The following is a 12,902-nucleotide window of genomic DNA, read 5'->3' as shown; positions in this document are numbered from 1 at the left end:
ATGCTTTTCTTTCTGTTGTTGGTGTTGATTTCTCACTTTTTCCCAAAGCACCTGGCACCAGCAGTTGAAGAACCCACTGATTCCTCAGGAATTTTCGGCTTTGAAGATTGGTATGGCTCCAAATTACATTATTGTACTTATGACAGAAATAAGTGGGGCTGATATGTAGTCAAAGTGTTCATTTCTCTGCCTCATGTTCTTAGGGATTATAGTATTTTGGGCAAATAGAGGTCCTCTGAAATAACATCTTGAAACCGAGTACTGATTAATCACAAGCTAAATTTTAAGTTTTTTACATAGATCCCACTCCTTTCTAATGAATTCCTAGGAATAAAAACTGCGTTGTTTTATTAATTAAAAATTTTTTAATGTTTTATTTATTTTTGAGGAGAGAGAGAGAGAGTGCAAGTGAGGGAGGGGCAGAGAGTGAGGGAGACACAATCTGAAGCAGACTCCAGGTTCTGAGCTGTCAGCACAGAGCCCAATGAGAGGTGGAACTCACCAGTGATCATGACCCGAACCGAAGTTGGCCGCTTAACCGACAGCCATTCAGGCACCCCCAAACTGCATTATTTTAAATAAAGAAACTCCCAGCTTCAAAAATTCAATTCTAAGTCTTATTAGCTCTTCAGTTTCCTGCTTTCCTACTTAAAAGCCACACCTGAGAGGGGTGCTTTCTGCTGTGGTGAGAAGCTGTTTGAAATAATTGATCTACAAATATTTATTTTTGTCTTTTTGGTTGTAGAAGTGAAAGGTGAGTCAATGCTGTCTGAGACTGAATAGGGCAGTGCAAAGCTTTGTGATGATGTGGGAGCTGGTGCTGCCGACTTGCCCTCAGAAGGATGAAATCCAATCAGTCTCCCTCTATTACTCACATGGCATTTGTGAAATAAAGTCGGTGGCTAGGAAAATTACTGGATGAACCGTACACATTGATAGAATTCACTGAACAGGTGAGGTAACTAATCCCTAATGACAAATAGTTCTTTAAGAAGAAAAAAAAAGGAAAATGCCCAAAGCAAGTAGTCTGTTTATGGTCCCTTCCCTAAGTGAGCTATTATAGGGGAACTAGGAAGCAGAGGCCTTACAAAATTCTATAAAAATGTTAATGAGCTGATTAGAGAACATTCTTTATGTCTGTTAAACAAAACTGATTGTTTTAAAAGATCTTGTCTTTGCACACTGAAAAACAAAATGTTTCAACAGTGTAAAAGCTCCCCTTCTTGCATCGCAGGCAACTTTAGGATAAAAGTAAAGATGTGCACTTGCATAATTTGGGTTTACATAGTACCTTTCTTCTGAACAGCATAAGGGTATGATCAATTGTCTCCACAAAACATGAGGGGAAGTGAAGAAAAAACTGAGGTATAGACAGAGAGTTCAGTGAAGTGACAGGCTGTAGCCATGAAGGTGATGCAAAATGATTTAAATCAGGGTCCCCGATTCCCTATTTGTTCGGTTCTCTTGAACTTCAACCTAGCTGGTTTTCTCTTCACTGAGCTTACCAGGTAAAGAATGTTTATGAATTAGTGTAACTTCCTAATTCGTGTTAGCCTTATTTATAAAGGCCACAAAAGATGCTTTAGCTCCTCAGATCCAACAACATCTTTCTTTACAGAGCGAGCACACTCTGCTGAAGGTAGTGCAACCACTTGACCACACTGCCCAAGCACTTAAGTGAATGCTGCTTACACCTCTGGTTAATCAGCCATTAGGAAAACCAACCCTGAGAACACCAGCAGCATCTGGAAAAGCAACAAATTCATATATTCCGAAGTCTTCCAGAGCATCTTCATGGCCTGAAATGTAAAACAAATACTACTTACAAATCAAATACCTCCATTTGCTATTGTAGTTTTTTTTTTAAGACTTTGTAAAACTTACCGTTATTGTTTGTTTCAAGTGATATGTGTATAAAACCAATTTAACATTTACTAATTCCCTGTGGTCATATTGTCAACTAAGCAGTGTTGGAAATCACTCATTCTGAAGCTGAGAACTGGAATTGAATTGGGACAATTATTCTTAAAGCCTGATGTGGGAATGGTGTATCATATAGTCAAATAAACGCACGTGGGCAGTTTTGTCCTTTGTAACTAACTCAGAGAGTTAGCACACCAAGGCTTCAGCCTGGGAATCACAGCATCTCTTAGTCTACACATAGTATTTATTACACCCTGTCAGATCTAAAATAGAGACCACCAGAACTACTAATATCAATGTATAATGTATATTATTCATTTTAAATTATTATATATAATGTACTATTGTAGCTGCCCATATGTACAAAATATAATGCAGTGTAATATCAACATCACCCAAACTATCATCTGTAAAATGATGGGAGTGGGGTGGTTGGGAGGAACCAGATGGTCTCTGGGGCTTGATAAGAGGATGCAGACCCACATTCACTAAGCATCCTGGCATATTAGGCACTCCACCTACATCATTGTATTTAATTCTCCTCGTGGCCCTGGTGGAGGGAGGGGGCAGTAATTGCCTCCATTATATAGATGAGGAAAATTGAGGTCAGAAAAAATTAGTTAATTTTCCCAAGGTGACATTGGGAAAAAGTGGCATACAGGGCACTGAAACCCAGCATCATGTGACTCCAAGGCCTGGAGGGTAGCCCCATTCTTAATTTATAACAACTCAGTAGGGAATCAATAGTGAAGGGCAATAAGGGGGCCAGCTGGGGACAAAGAAGCAGCAAACCTGCCAAACCTCCCTGCCCACTGCTCCTGGGGAGGGAGCTGCCAGCATTGTCCCTGCTTTAGGAATGAATGAAGTGAGAGGGTCTTGGGCATTTTCAAAATAATAAAAGGATCAATAAATTAGGATTCAGAAGAACTCAGTGATGGTGGGCAAGTGACTTAATCTCTGAGCCTTGGTTCTCTAGCCTATAAAATGGAGTTCAGTGCCTTTCAGGTTTATTTTACAGATTTGTATGACTTACAGTAAAACCAATTCAAGGGATAGCACTTTGTAAAATGAGGGCACTATTCAAAGTTAAGGGATTGTTTGCATTATAGCAGTTCATACCTTATATGAATTATATTACATCAATAGTACATTATATATAATAATTAAAATGAGCAATATTAATTAATATACATTAACATTACATTAGTCCCTTTCAGCATAGCCATTACCTGAAAATGTTTGAGCTTTCCTGTATTCTGTTTCTGGTCTGAAAAGACAAAGAGGCATTTCTGTTACTGATAATAACCGAGGAAAAGGCGTTCAAGAAAAAATTATATTTGTAGAAATGTATGTATTACCTGCCTTCTAGCTTCTGTTTTATAACTAAAACCAAGAGGAAAAAAAACACAGTAAGGTAATTTTTAGCACATATATAAAACCATTTGTAAATTTTCTTTCTAACTTTAACCTACCTTTATAGGGTTGATATTTTTTCCATAGGAAGAGAAGACACATGGATATAATTAAAAAGAGTGATATTCCGGTTATACTTGCTAAAGGGGACAATGATTTCCCCTTTTGTGCAAGCTTCTCGAGTCCTAAATAAAAAGACATATTTTAAATATTTTTATTAAAGATCAATAACAAGTTACTATATGGTTTGACTTTTTTATGCTTTACCTGGGGACATTACTGCATCTGTATATTATATATTACTTATTTTATGTTTATATGTAGAGAGAAAGAGAGAGAGAGAGAACATGAGAGAGCAAGAGTGAGCAGGTGAGTGAGAATGAGAAAGACCAAGCAGAAGGAATGCACTTATTTTAGGACACAGAGCGATTTGATCACAATGGCCTAAATTTGCTAAGGATATAAATGTGGTAAGCTGCCCAGGATACAACTGATGTGTTGAAATAGATGTCGTATATAGCTTATGTCATACTTTCCAATAGTGTTCACCACCATTTAACCATTTAACTTTGATCTCATTGTATCAAATATCCCCAGATGCTAAGTGGTTCTCTCTCTTTCCTTTTGTCTCACTCTTAGTATAAACCAGGTATGTGGATTTTCTAGGCAGGTGGTATGTGATTTTTGATTCTAGATCTAGACTAGAACACCAAAAACTTATTAGAAAGATTATTTTTCCTTATTTTCTCTCTTAATAATTTATATTCTCCCACTGTTGGAAAGCTGGCCTTTTTAGTTTGGAACTACTTTAGCATTTGGGTGGTCTCTTTGTGAGGTCTGAGCCTTTCTTCAGTTACTCTGCTCCTACCTCACAGGTTTGTTCTTTCTAAAGAGCTGGGCAACTTTGGGTGAGCCACTTGACTGATGGCCTTGATTCTCACACTAGTGAAATGAGGTTAGAGTGAGAGGCCTTTAAGTTTTGTTGTTTCTCTAATACTCTAGAATTTGGGGCAGCCAGAGAGTCTTATATGAAGTGTATTATGTAAATAGGACACTATCCAGTGGCCTACCAGTAATTGAGTCTCAAAAAAATGTATTCACATATATACATACAAAAATTAGAAATTTTAATGGTATAAAGGAAGTGTAGCACATAACTTAGAAATAATTATAAAATATGCAATACTCTTTACTGTTAATTACACATAGCTGATTCTCAGGAAATGCACTTGTTGCTTTTTGCTAAACTCTTATATTTTCCATCTATGGGTTAAATTCAACCATATTTTGAAAAAATTAGACTTTAAATAACTACTATGATTACTATGTAATTGAACAAAGAAATAGGTTACATCATAAATGAACAAGTTTAGTTTTAATATGAATGTTGGTTGATATTTAGTGTGATGAAAAGGAAATGACAGCATACGTTGGAACTTCATTCATTCATCAATCATGTGAATAATGCTGGACTGAATAATAGTTTTTGATGCTGGAAGAATATTTCCTCAATTTTTTGTGCCATAGATAATGTGATGGCTATGGACATAATATACTCTTACATTTATTTGGCATTATTATTTTCTCCATCACTTTCTCTTTTTTTGTCTTTTTTTATTTCAGAGAAAGAGAGAGAGTAACGTGGGAGAGGGGCAGAGGGAGAGGGAGAATGTTAAGCAGGTTCCATGCCTGACTCAGGGCTCGATCTCATGACCATGAAATCATGACCTGAGCTGAAATCAAGAGTTGGACACTCAACTGAGTGAGCCACACTGGCACCCCTCTCCATCACTTTCTTAAGTGTAGACAATCTTAATATAGAACAACACATCCAGTGAGTTTTTTATAAGTAGTATTTTCATGATTAAGAAATTATTATATTATAAAATTATAATATTTTATAATTTTCATTGAGATTTCTTTAAAAAAATTTTTTTAATGTTTATTTATTTCTGAGATAGAGAGAGACAGAGTGTGATCGAGAGAGGGGCAGAGAGAGAGAGAGAGGCAGACAGAGAATCTGAAGCAGGCTCCAGGCTCTCAGCTGTCAGCACAGAGCCCGACACAGGACTCGAGCTCACAAACCATGAGATCATGACCTGAGCTGAAGTCGGCTGCTCAACCAACTGAGCCACCAGGCACCCCTTCACTGAGATTTCTTATTTGACCTATGGGCTATTTAGAAAACATGTTGCTTTATTTATTTAAGTTGGGAATTTTTCTAGTTTTGTTTTCTGTTATTGATTTTTAGTTGAAGTCTACTCTAGAGGACAGACTCTGTTTGATTTCAATCTTTTGAATACCAAGATTTTAGAAAGATGACCATATACATGGTCATATGAAAAGAGGGTATATTCTACAGTTGTTGTATGTTATATTCTATATTAATTCAATTAGGTCAGATTATTTTTGTCTATTCCTACTAAGTTTTTGCCTGTTTGTTCTATTAGTTACCAAGAGATGTACGCTAAAATCTCCTACTCTGATTATGGATTTTTCTACTTTGTTAATTTTCGCTATTTATTAGATACACTTTGAAGCACTGCTAGTAGATGCATACAAGTTCAGAATGCTTACATCCTCCTGCTGGAGAGACCACTTTACTCTTTTTTTTTTTTTATTAAAAATTTTTTTTAATGATTTTATTTATTTTTGAAAGAGAGAGAGAGAGACAGCATGAGCGGGGGAGGAGCAGAGAGGGAGGGAGACACAGAATCCGAAGCAGGCTCCAGGCTCTGAGCCGTCAGCACAGAGCCCAATGTGGGGCTTGAACCCACAAACTGTGAGATCATGACCTGAACCGAAGTCGGACGCTCAACTGACTGAGCCACCCAGGTGCCTCGAGAGACCACTTTACTCTTATGAAATGTCCACTTTTTTAATCTAAAGTATTACTTCTTGTCTCAAAAAATTTATCCAATTCTTATGTAATTTGTTTGATAATAGTAGTGGTGTATCAGCTTTCTTTTGGCTATTTGTATGGTTTATTTGTTCATCCTTTTACTTTCAATCTTTCAGTATCCTTATATATACGATGTATATCTTATAATCATCAAATAGTATTTTTTGCATTGAATAGTATTTTTTAAGTTTATTTATTTATTTATTGAGAGAGAGAGTATGAGTGGGGGATGGGAAGAGAGAGAGAGAGGGAGAGAGAGAATCCCAAGTAGGCTCCATACTGTCAGCACAGAGCTGGATGTGGGGCTCAATCTCACAAATCATGAGACTGTGACCTGAGCTGAAATCAGGCGTTTTAACCTACTGAGCCACCCAGGTGCTCCTGAATAGTATTTTGTAATCCAGTTTGACATTTTTTGTCTTTTAGTTGGAATATTTAGTACCTTAATATTTAATGAAATTATTAATATATTTTGTTTTAGATCTACAATCTTATTATTTTTTCTATATTTCCTCCATTCTTGTCTCTCCTTTCTTATCTTCATTTGGATTAATCAGGACTTCATTTTATTTCTCTTTTCCTCTCTAGTTGCTTGTTGGTTATACATTTTTTCTTTGTGTCTTAGACTTTGAAGATGAAAAAAAAACTAACCAAAATTAATACTTTTACTGCTTACCACTTCCACTGGCCTCCAAAATACAAGAATAAGTTCCATATAAAAGATGGGACAGCTAACACTCAGGATACACAAAGTTGAACTCAATAATGTCTGACTATAGTTCTATGCTCTTTCCATCACTTCTACCTGACCATTACATGAGAAACAGCAATCCTTCCACCATTAAGCTCAAATCTCTTCAGTTCTACCAATGAAATTATAACTAATAAATCAAATCCTTTTTCTGCATGATTTTTCTGTCACATCTCCCCTGAGAATTCTTTTCTTCAGAATCAAAATCCCTGAATGGTTTTATTGTTCTTTGTATGATTGATTTCCACATTCTCTATTATCCTAGAGGTAGAATTTTAGAAACTCAACAAAAGCTAATCTGTTTTACTTTTAAAATATAAATTTGGAAGAACCCATACTCTGGTGTCATTGTCAGTAAGATAAAGGCAAATAGAATACTCTCTTGAAACACCAGCAGGGATAGAAAAGCAAAGTAATAAGGGTGAAATACTAAATATAGAATATGATTTGGGCACCACTTTTAGCAAGTGAATTCTCTATTTCTTCGTTTAATTTAATTAATTTTTTTTTTTTGAGAGAGAGAGTTGAGAGGGGAAGACGGGCAGAGAGAGAGAGAGAGAGAGAGAGAATCTTAAGCAGGCTCCCTGCTCAGCATGGAGCCGGACACAGGACTCGATTTCCCGACCCTGGGGGATTTTGACCTGAGCCAAAATCTGGAGTCGGATGCTCAACCAACTGAGCCACTCAGGTTCCCTTCTATTTCTTCATTCTAGATCATATATTAAAATCAAAACTAGCCAATTTTCAGATATGCACAATTAAATGTATAATCATCATATGTAATTAAAACCAAATGTACATTTGTTTCCTATTTATTTGGTAGAGATGTATCATATCACTAAAATGTAAATAATTTTAAAAATTAAAGTACCATTTATAGGTACAGATAAAGAAATAGTCTCCAAGAAACTAAAATATTTGCTACAGTAAGTCATAACTAAGACTGGAACATAGGTTTTTTTCTGACTGCAAGTTCATTTTTTTCCTGTTAATCCATAGTCAAAGAGTGGTTTTGTAATGGCAGGTAGGCTCTTATATAATCACTTTTACCTTCCACCTTTTCTTGATGTGTTTCAGCTGTTTCACTTCTTGATTGTCTTCACCAAAATTCCACTAACCCCTCAAAAAAGTATTGAATGCTGATTTATTCTTCTCAAGCTTCTGTTATGTGCTTTATACCATGAGAAAAACCGCAGGAAAATATTTTAGTATAGTCTTTGCTGTTTTTACCCCCTTAATCTTGAAAATATGCTAATAATTATCATTTCCAAGTACTTCTCATTCTAATGGTGAAGTTACACTCTTGAATACATAAGCTCTTTGCCAGGCACTTCCATGATTCTGAAGCCTGGCAGTTAGTTTAACATACAATGATTAGATGTCTTACATTTGGATAAGACATCTCCTTGCATCTCCTTCATTTTTAACTTTTTGTCCTTTTTGATTTGTGTTTCCTAAAATGATCGAATTTGCACATTCTGTCCTTCAGAGGATCCCACTTATTCCCTTTACCATTACTTCCTTATCTCTTTAGATTCCTTCCTTATTGTCCTCTTGCCTCTTTTCCCTTTAGCTCTGTTAGCCCTACATCAGAGAACCACCCTATAGTGGCCAATGTCTGTCACCCCAAAACCTTGGCTATGGCAAATCCTTTCCCTGGAAAAAGAGGAATAAGCATAGTCCCTTTTCTCAGAACAAATGATATTCCCTGTTAGGCCTCCTTCTCCTCTAGAGCATCCTGACTATCTCTTGACACTGATTCTCCATCCCAGAACTTGAAATTTGCTTCCTTTCACAAAATAAAAAATGCCAAATATGTCAAGGATCAACTCAAGGGGCATAGTTGCTGTAGTCTCAGTTCTAGGCAAGTGTGTCTTGGAGAGATGGACTTCTGAAACCCCCACTTGAAAGTAAGGCAGCAGATAAATTCTGATCCTATTGCTACAGAGAATGTATAGGAATTCTGAATGCAGTTCTAGACACTTGCAGGAGCCCCATTCTTTCTTTTAGAGAGTTTCCTACTGTTTAGCTCATAGCATGCCATTCTCTTCATTATTTAAATATGATTGACTCATTTACCAAAGCCCTACTGCAAATGCTATTTGCCCCCTCCTTAGGCAAACAAATAAAATGAAATAACATAATTAAGTGCAAATATGGGCAAGAGGTGTGGTTTCCATGGCATCACAGCCCTGCTGTTTGAGAGACTGCACCCAGAACAGGGCAGCCATATGCCACCAGTCTGCTCGTCTATTCTGAGATCAGAATGGAGTTCTGAGATCTCTCTCAGACAGTCTGCTTGCTGATTATGACAGTTGATTCCTGTCCCTATAGAGATGAAAGCCCCATATTGGGGAGGGGTACTGTTTCTATACTCTCCCATGGCTCCACCTGACTGACACAGTTATTCTGTGCTAAAAGCTCATGGGGATGTCTAACGTCTTAGGGTCTGGATGTCAGGGCTGTAGTTCTATCTTAGCTGTTTTCTCCAGTGGCCCAAAGTGAAATATGTCTCCTTAAGATCTTAACATGAGAAGTTTCTAGGTAGAAGAAATTAGTCAATTCATTTTCTTACTTTGGATCATTTTCCTATTCTCTTCTGTATGAAATGGTGTACAATAGAAATAAATATAAAAAAATGATAGGGACACTTGAGTGACTCAGTTAAGTGTCAGACTTTGGTTCAGGTCATGATCTCATGGTTTGTGAGTTCAAGCCCCACATTGAGCTCCATGCTGGTGGTGCAGAGCCTGCTTGGGATTCTCTCTCTCTCCTTCTCCCTCTCTGCCCCTCCCCCACGTGTGCGCATGCGCGTTCTCTCTTTATCTCTTTCTCAAAGTGATAGATTTCTCAGGATCACATACAAATCCAAGACATTTCTATTATATCTAAATTCTGAATTATAGCCATGTGGTTCTTGGGAATTCTAATAATTTATATATTTGAATATCTTCATTAAGTGTGAACACTTGAATTCTCATCATAAACTTTCATTTTATATATATTGCATGTCACAATAGTGGTTTAGACCCCATTAAAATTGTAAATCATGGACATCTGCATTCAAGGAAGTCCTTAATCAAAGAAATAAAATCATTTATTTTTCAAATACAAATGCTAATGTATTATTTTTATTGCTGTTGTTTCCTTGAAACTTATATTTTAGATACTATTTTTAGTTACAGGTATTTCATAATTTCTCATTAATATGAAAGCATATACATATCATGGACAAACCAGAGTATCTCTTTGTATATAGCACAAAGTTAGTTAAGGTGATGAGAAAATATACACTATCCTGGATATGTGGTATACGTTCTAGAAAGACCATAGTCTTACTGATATTCTCAGTCAAGAATGTCAAGGGAGGCAGTTTATATAATGATTAAAACAAGGGCTTTGAATTCAGATATTATTTTATGACTTACTAGCTGTGTGATGTTGCCCATTGTCCCTGTTTTCTGTAGTATATCTCCACTGAGACAGAAAGGTCAATTAATGTCTCAAATTAGATGTGAATCATAGCCCCGAGGTAGAAGGCACCATCTGGAGCCAAACATCACTTTCTCTGGCCTTCCTCTCCCCAACTGAAAGTCTCCAATAAAACTTTTGATTCTTTCCTGACCTTGTTATTTTCTTTCCTTGTTTGTGATCTTGGAGTCATCTTTGACTCCTTTGTCCATTGCCCTCCACAGCTTTTTGCTGAAACTTTTTGGTTGGCCACCATGTTATGTGCCTCACTAAAAACAAAAACGTTCATCTATTTCTTAGTTACACCAAATACAACTTGGCTCTGAAAATATCTCAGAGGCAGGTATCTTATCCCTCAAAATTCTCTACAGATCTTAACATAGATTGCTTCTCAGAGTGTATGATCAGTAAGTGCTCAAATGGTAGTTACAAGTGATGTTCACTTTTTCACTGTAGGTTAGTGTATATTTAATCTCCATTGCGGAGATTCATTAATTTGGAAAACTTAAAAAAAAATCAAATACTTAAAACACATCAATACTACTCATTTTCTTTGGCATTTGTTGCTGTTTGAGTTAAAGTTCTGTGGACATATAGGAGTTGAAAAATAGCTCTAAAAACCAGAAAAAGGTCACTAATGTTGACAACTCTGAATCCCTCTGAAAAATAAGCACCTGCTCTTCTTATTTACTATAATAACAAATACCTGGTCTTTGTACAGGTCAAACAGGTTTTTTATATTTTGCAAAAGGCAATTATTTGATATAAAGACTGTAGCTGTCTTTGGGCATCAGTAATAAGATCTTAATCAAATATTGGGGGCTTCTGATATTATGAAAATACCTTAGCCAAATATTAATGGAGAAAGTTCAGGCAGTGTGAAAGTTGTCAATGTGGTATACAACTACATATTGGAGCTATGTTTTCATTTGCAATGAGCATAAGGAACAAGTCTAAGATGACACCCAGATTGCTAGTCAGCTACTTTATATGCTTAATTATGGCTTGCTTTAAAATTACGTTTTGGTCAGCCACTGAGGTTAAGAGCTGGTTAATCCTAATAAAATTTTAATAAAATAGAAAGCAAATGATGCACCTTAGCTGTTCATATGCCTGCTGTGTATATTAAGCTGTGGTCATTTTGTTAGCAGGAATTTTTTTTCAGTTGGCATTCTCAATGCCTACCACAGTATTTGGCCAATATTAGGTGCTAAATAATGAATAAATGAGCGTCAGATTTAGAACACCCTAAACACAGATACGCTTTGGGGAGCTATAAAGGAAATAAATTATTATCTACTTCCCAAATGACACATAACTCAGGTAAAAATTCTAGAGCTGCATTGTCCAATATGGTAGCCACCAGATACATGTGGCTATTTAATTTATTTATAATTTAAAATAAAATTTAAATATTTAATAAATAACATAAATTCAGTCCCTCAATTGCAGAGCTAAATTTAAATGCTCAAAAGCCACTGAAGCCTGCTTCTGATTCTGTGTCTCCCTCTCTCCCTGCCACTGTCCCACTCATGCTCTGTCTTTCCTTCTCTCAAAAATAAAAGTAAACATTAAAAAAAATTAAATGCTCAAAAACCAAATGAAGGTAGTGTTTACCATACTGGCTAGTGCAGATCAAATATTTCCTTCACTGCAAAAATTTCTATTGGATAACACTTTTCTAGACAGTGTGGTATTTTCTTCACATAAAAAAAATAAAACTTCACCATGACAGTTATACAAATTCCAATATATTCAGGTGATTTCACAAATATGAATACATTCAACTTTAAGGAATCATGGAGGGATTCTATCCACTATGCATTTCTTTATCAATTTGTAGTTTGTTATAGTCTTAGAATTCTTGGTGGCTTTTTAATAAGCTCAAAAGACTATAGGGGAAAAAGAAACACCTTAAACACATAATTGCCACACTTGTGCTTGTTTAATATTCAGATTCCTAGATCCTACCTTCAAGATCCTGACCCAATAAGTCTGAGGTGTCTTAATGAAAATACATCATTAGACCTCCCCAGGTGATTTTGATGCGCACGGCCCAATAGGTACATACTAAAACATTTAGCCTAAGAATTATAAGGATTATATTCTTGCTTCATTTATTCAACAAAATGTATTAACTCTTTCTATATTATGGGCCCTAATCTAGACACAAGGGCTGTAAAGACAGAGAAAGAGAAGATATCAATGGAGAAAGTATTGTGTGGTGTTATCTTTTGCTCACTTGTTCCTACACCACCAATAGGCACCCTAGCCACCCATCCCTGCCCAAGCCTGCTGTCAGGTGTTCCCCAGGTGGATACTGACTTGTCTTTATGTGCAAAGCTGAGTCCAGGAAGGACTTGATAGTAGCAGTAGAAGTAGTAGAGGAAGAAGCAAAAGGAGAAAAAGGTGGAGGATGAGGACAAGGTGGAAGAGGGGGAT

At 36.4% G+C, this 12,902-nt stretch overlaps 1 protein-coding gene and 1 long non-coding RNA gene across 7 annotated transcripts in view; one reads left to right on the top strand and one right to left on the bottom strand.

Moving 5' to 3' along the window:
* Positions 1–3,574, top strand: part of LOC131509406 (uncharacterized) — a 48,187-nt gene extending 44,613 nt beyond the window's left edge. The window contains exons 4-6 of the long non-coding RNA XR_009260479.1: positions 49–110; positions 746–953; positions 1,619–3,574. This is a non-coding gene — a long non-coding RNA (uncharacterized LOC131509406). The remainder of the gene's footprint in view (positions 1–48; positions 111–745; positions 954–1,618) is intronic.
* The window catches only part of HEPACAM2 (HEPACAM family member 2), a 44,065-nt gene that overhangs the window by 6,022 nt on the left and 25,141 nt on the right, over positions 1–12,902 (bottom strand). For 5 of the 6 annotated variants that reach the window (XM_058725091.1, XM_058725092.1, XM_058725088.1 and 2 more), the window contains exons 5-8: positions 3,396–3,521; positions 3,282–3,306; positions 3,153–3,190; positions 1,726–1,799 (exon numbers count right to left, since the gene is read on the bottom strand). In XM_058725091.1, the coding sequence (XP_058581074.1) occupies positions 1,726–1,799; positions 3,153–3,190; positions 3,282–3,306; positions 3,396–3,521 (263 nt within the window). The remainder of the gene's footprint in view (positions 1–1,725; positions 1,800–3,152; positions 3,191–3,281; positions 3,307–3,395; positions 3,522–12,902) is intronic. The other variant, XM_058725093.1, reaches the window with a different exon arrangement.

This window comes from Neofelis nebulosa, chromosome 4 (assembly GCF_028018385.1).
Source record: "Neofelis nebulosa isolate mNeoNeb1 chromosome 4, mNeoNeb1.pri, whole genome shotgun sequence".
Lineage (NCBI taxonomy): Eukaryota > Metazoa > Chordata > Mammalia > Carnivora > Felidae > Neofelis > Neofelis nebulosa.
Note: the sequence above shows the minus strand (reverse complement) of the source record. Positions and strands in the feature narration are given on the sequence as shown.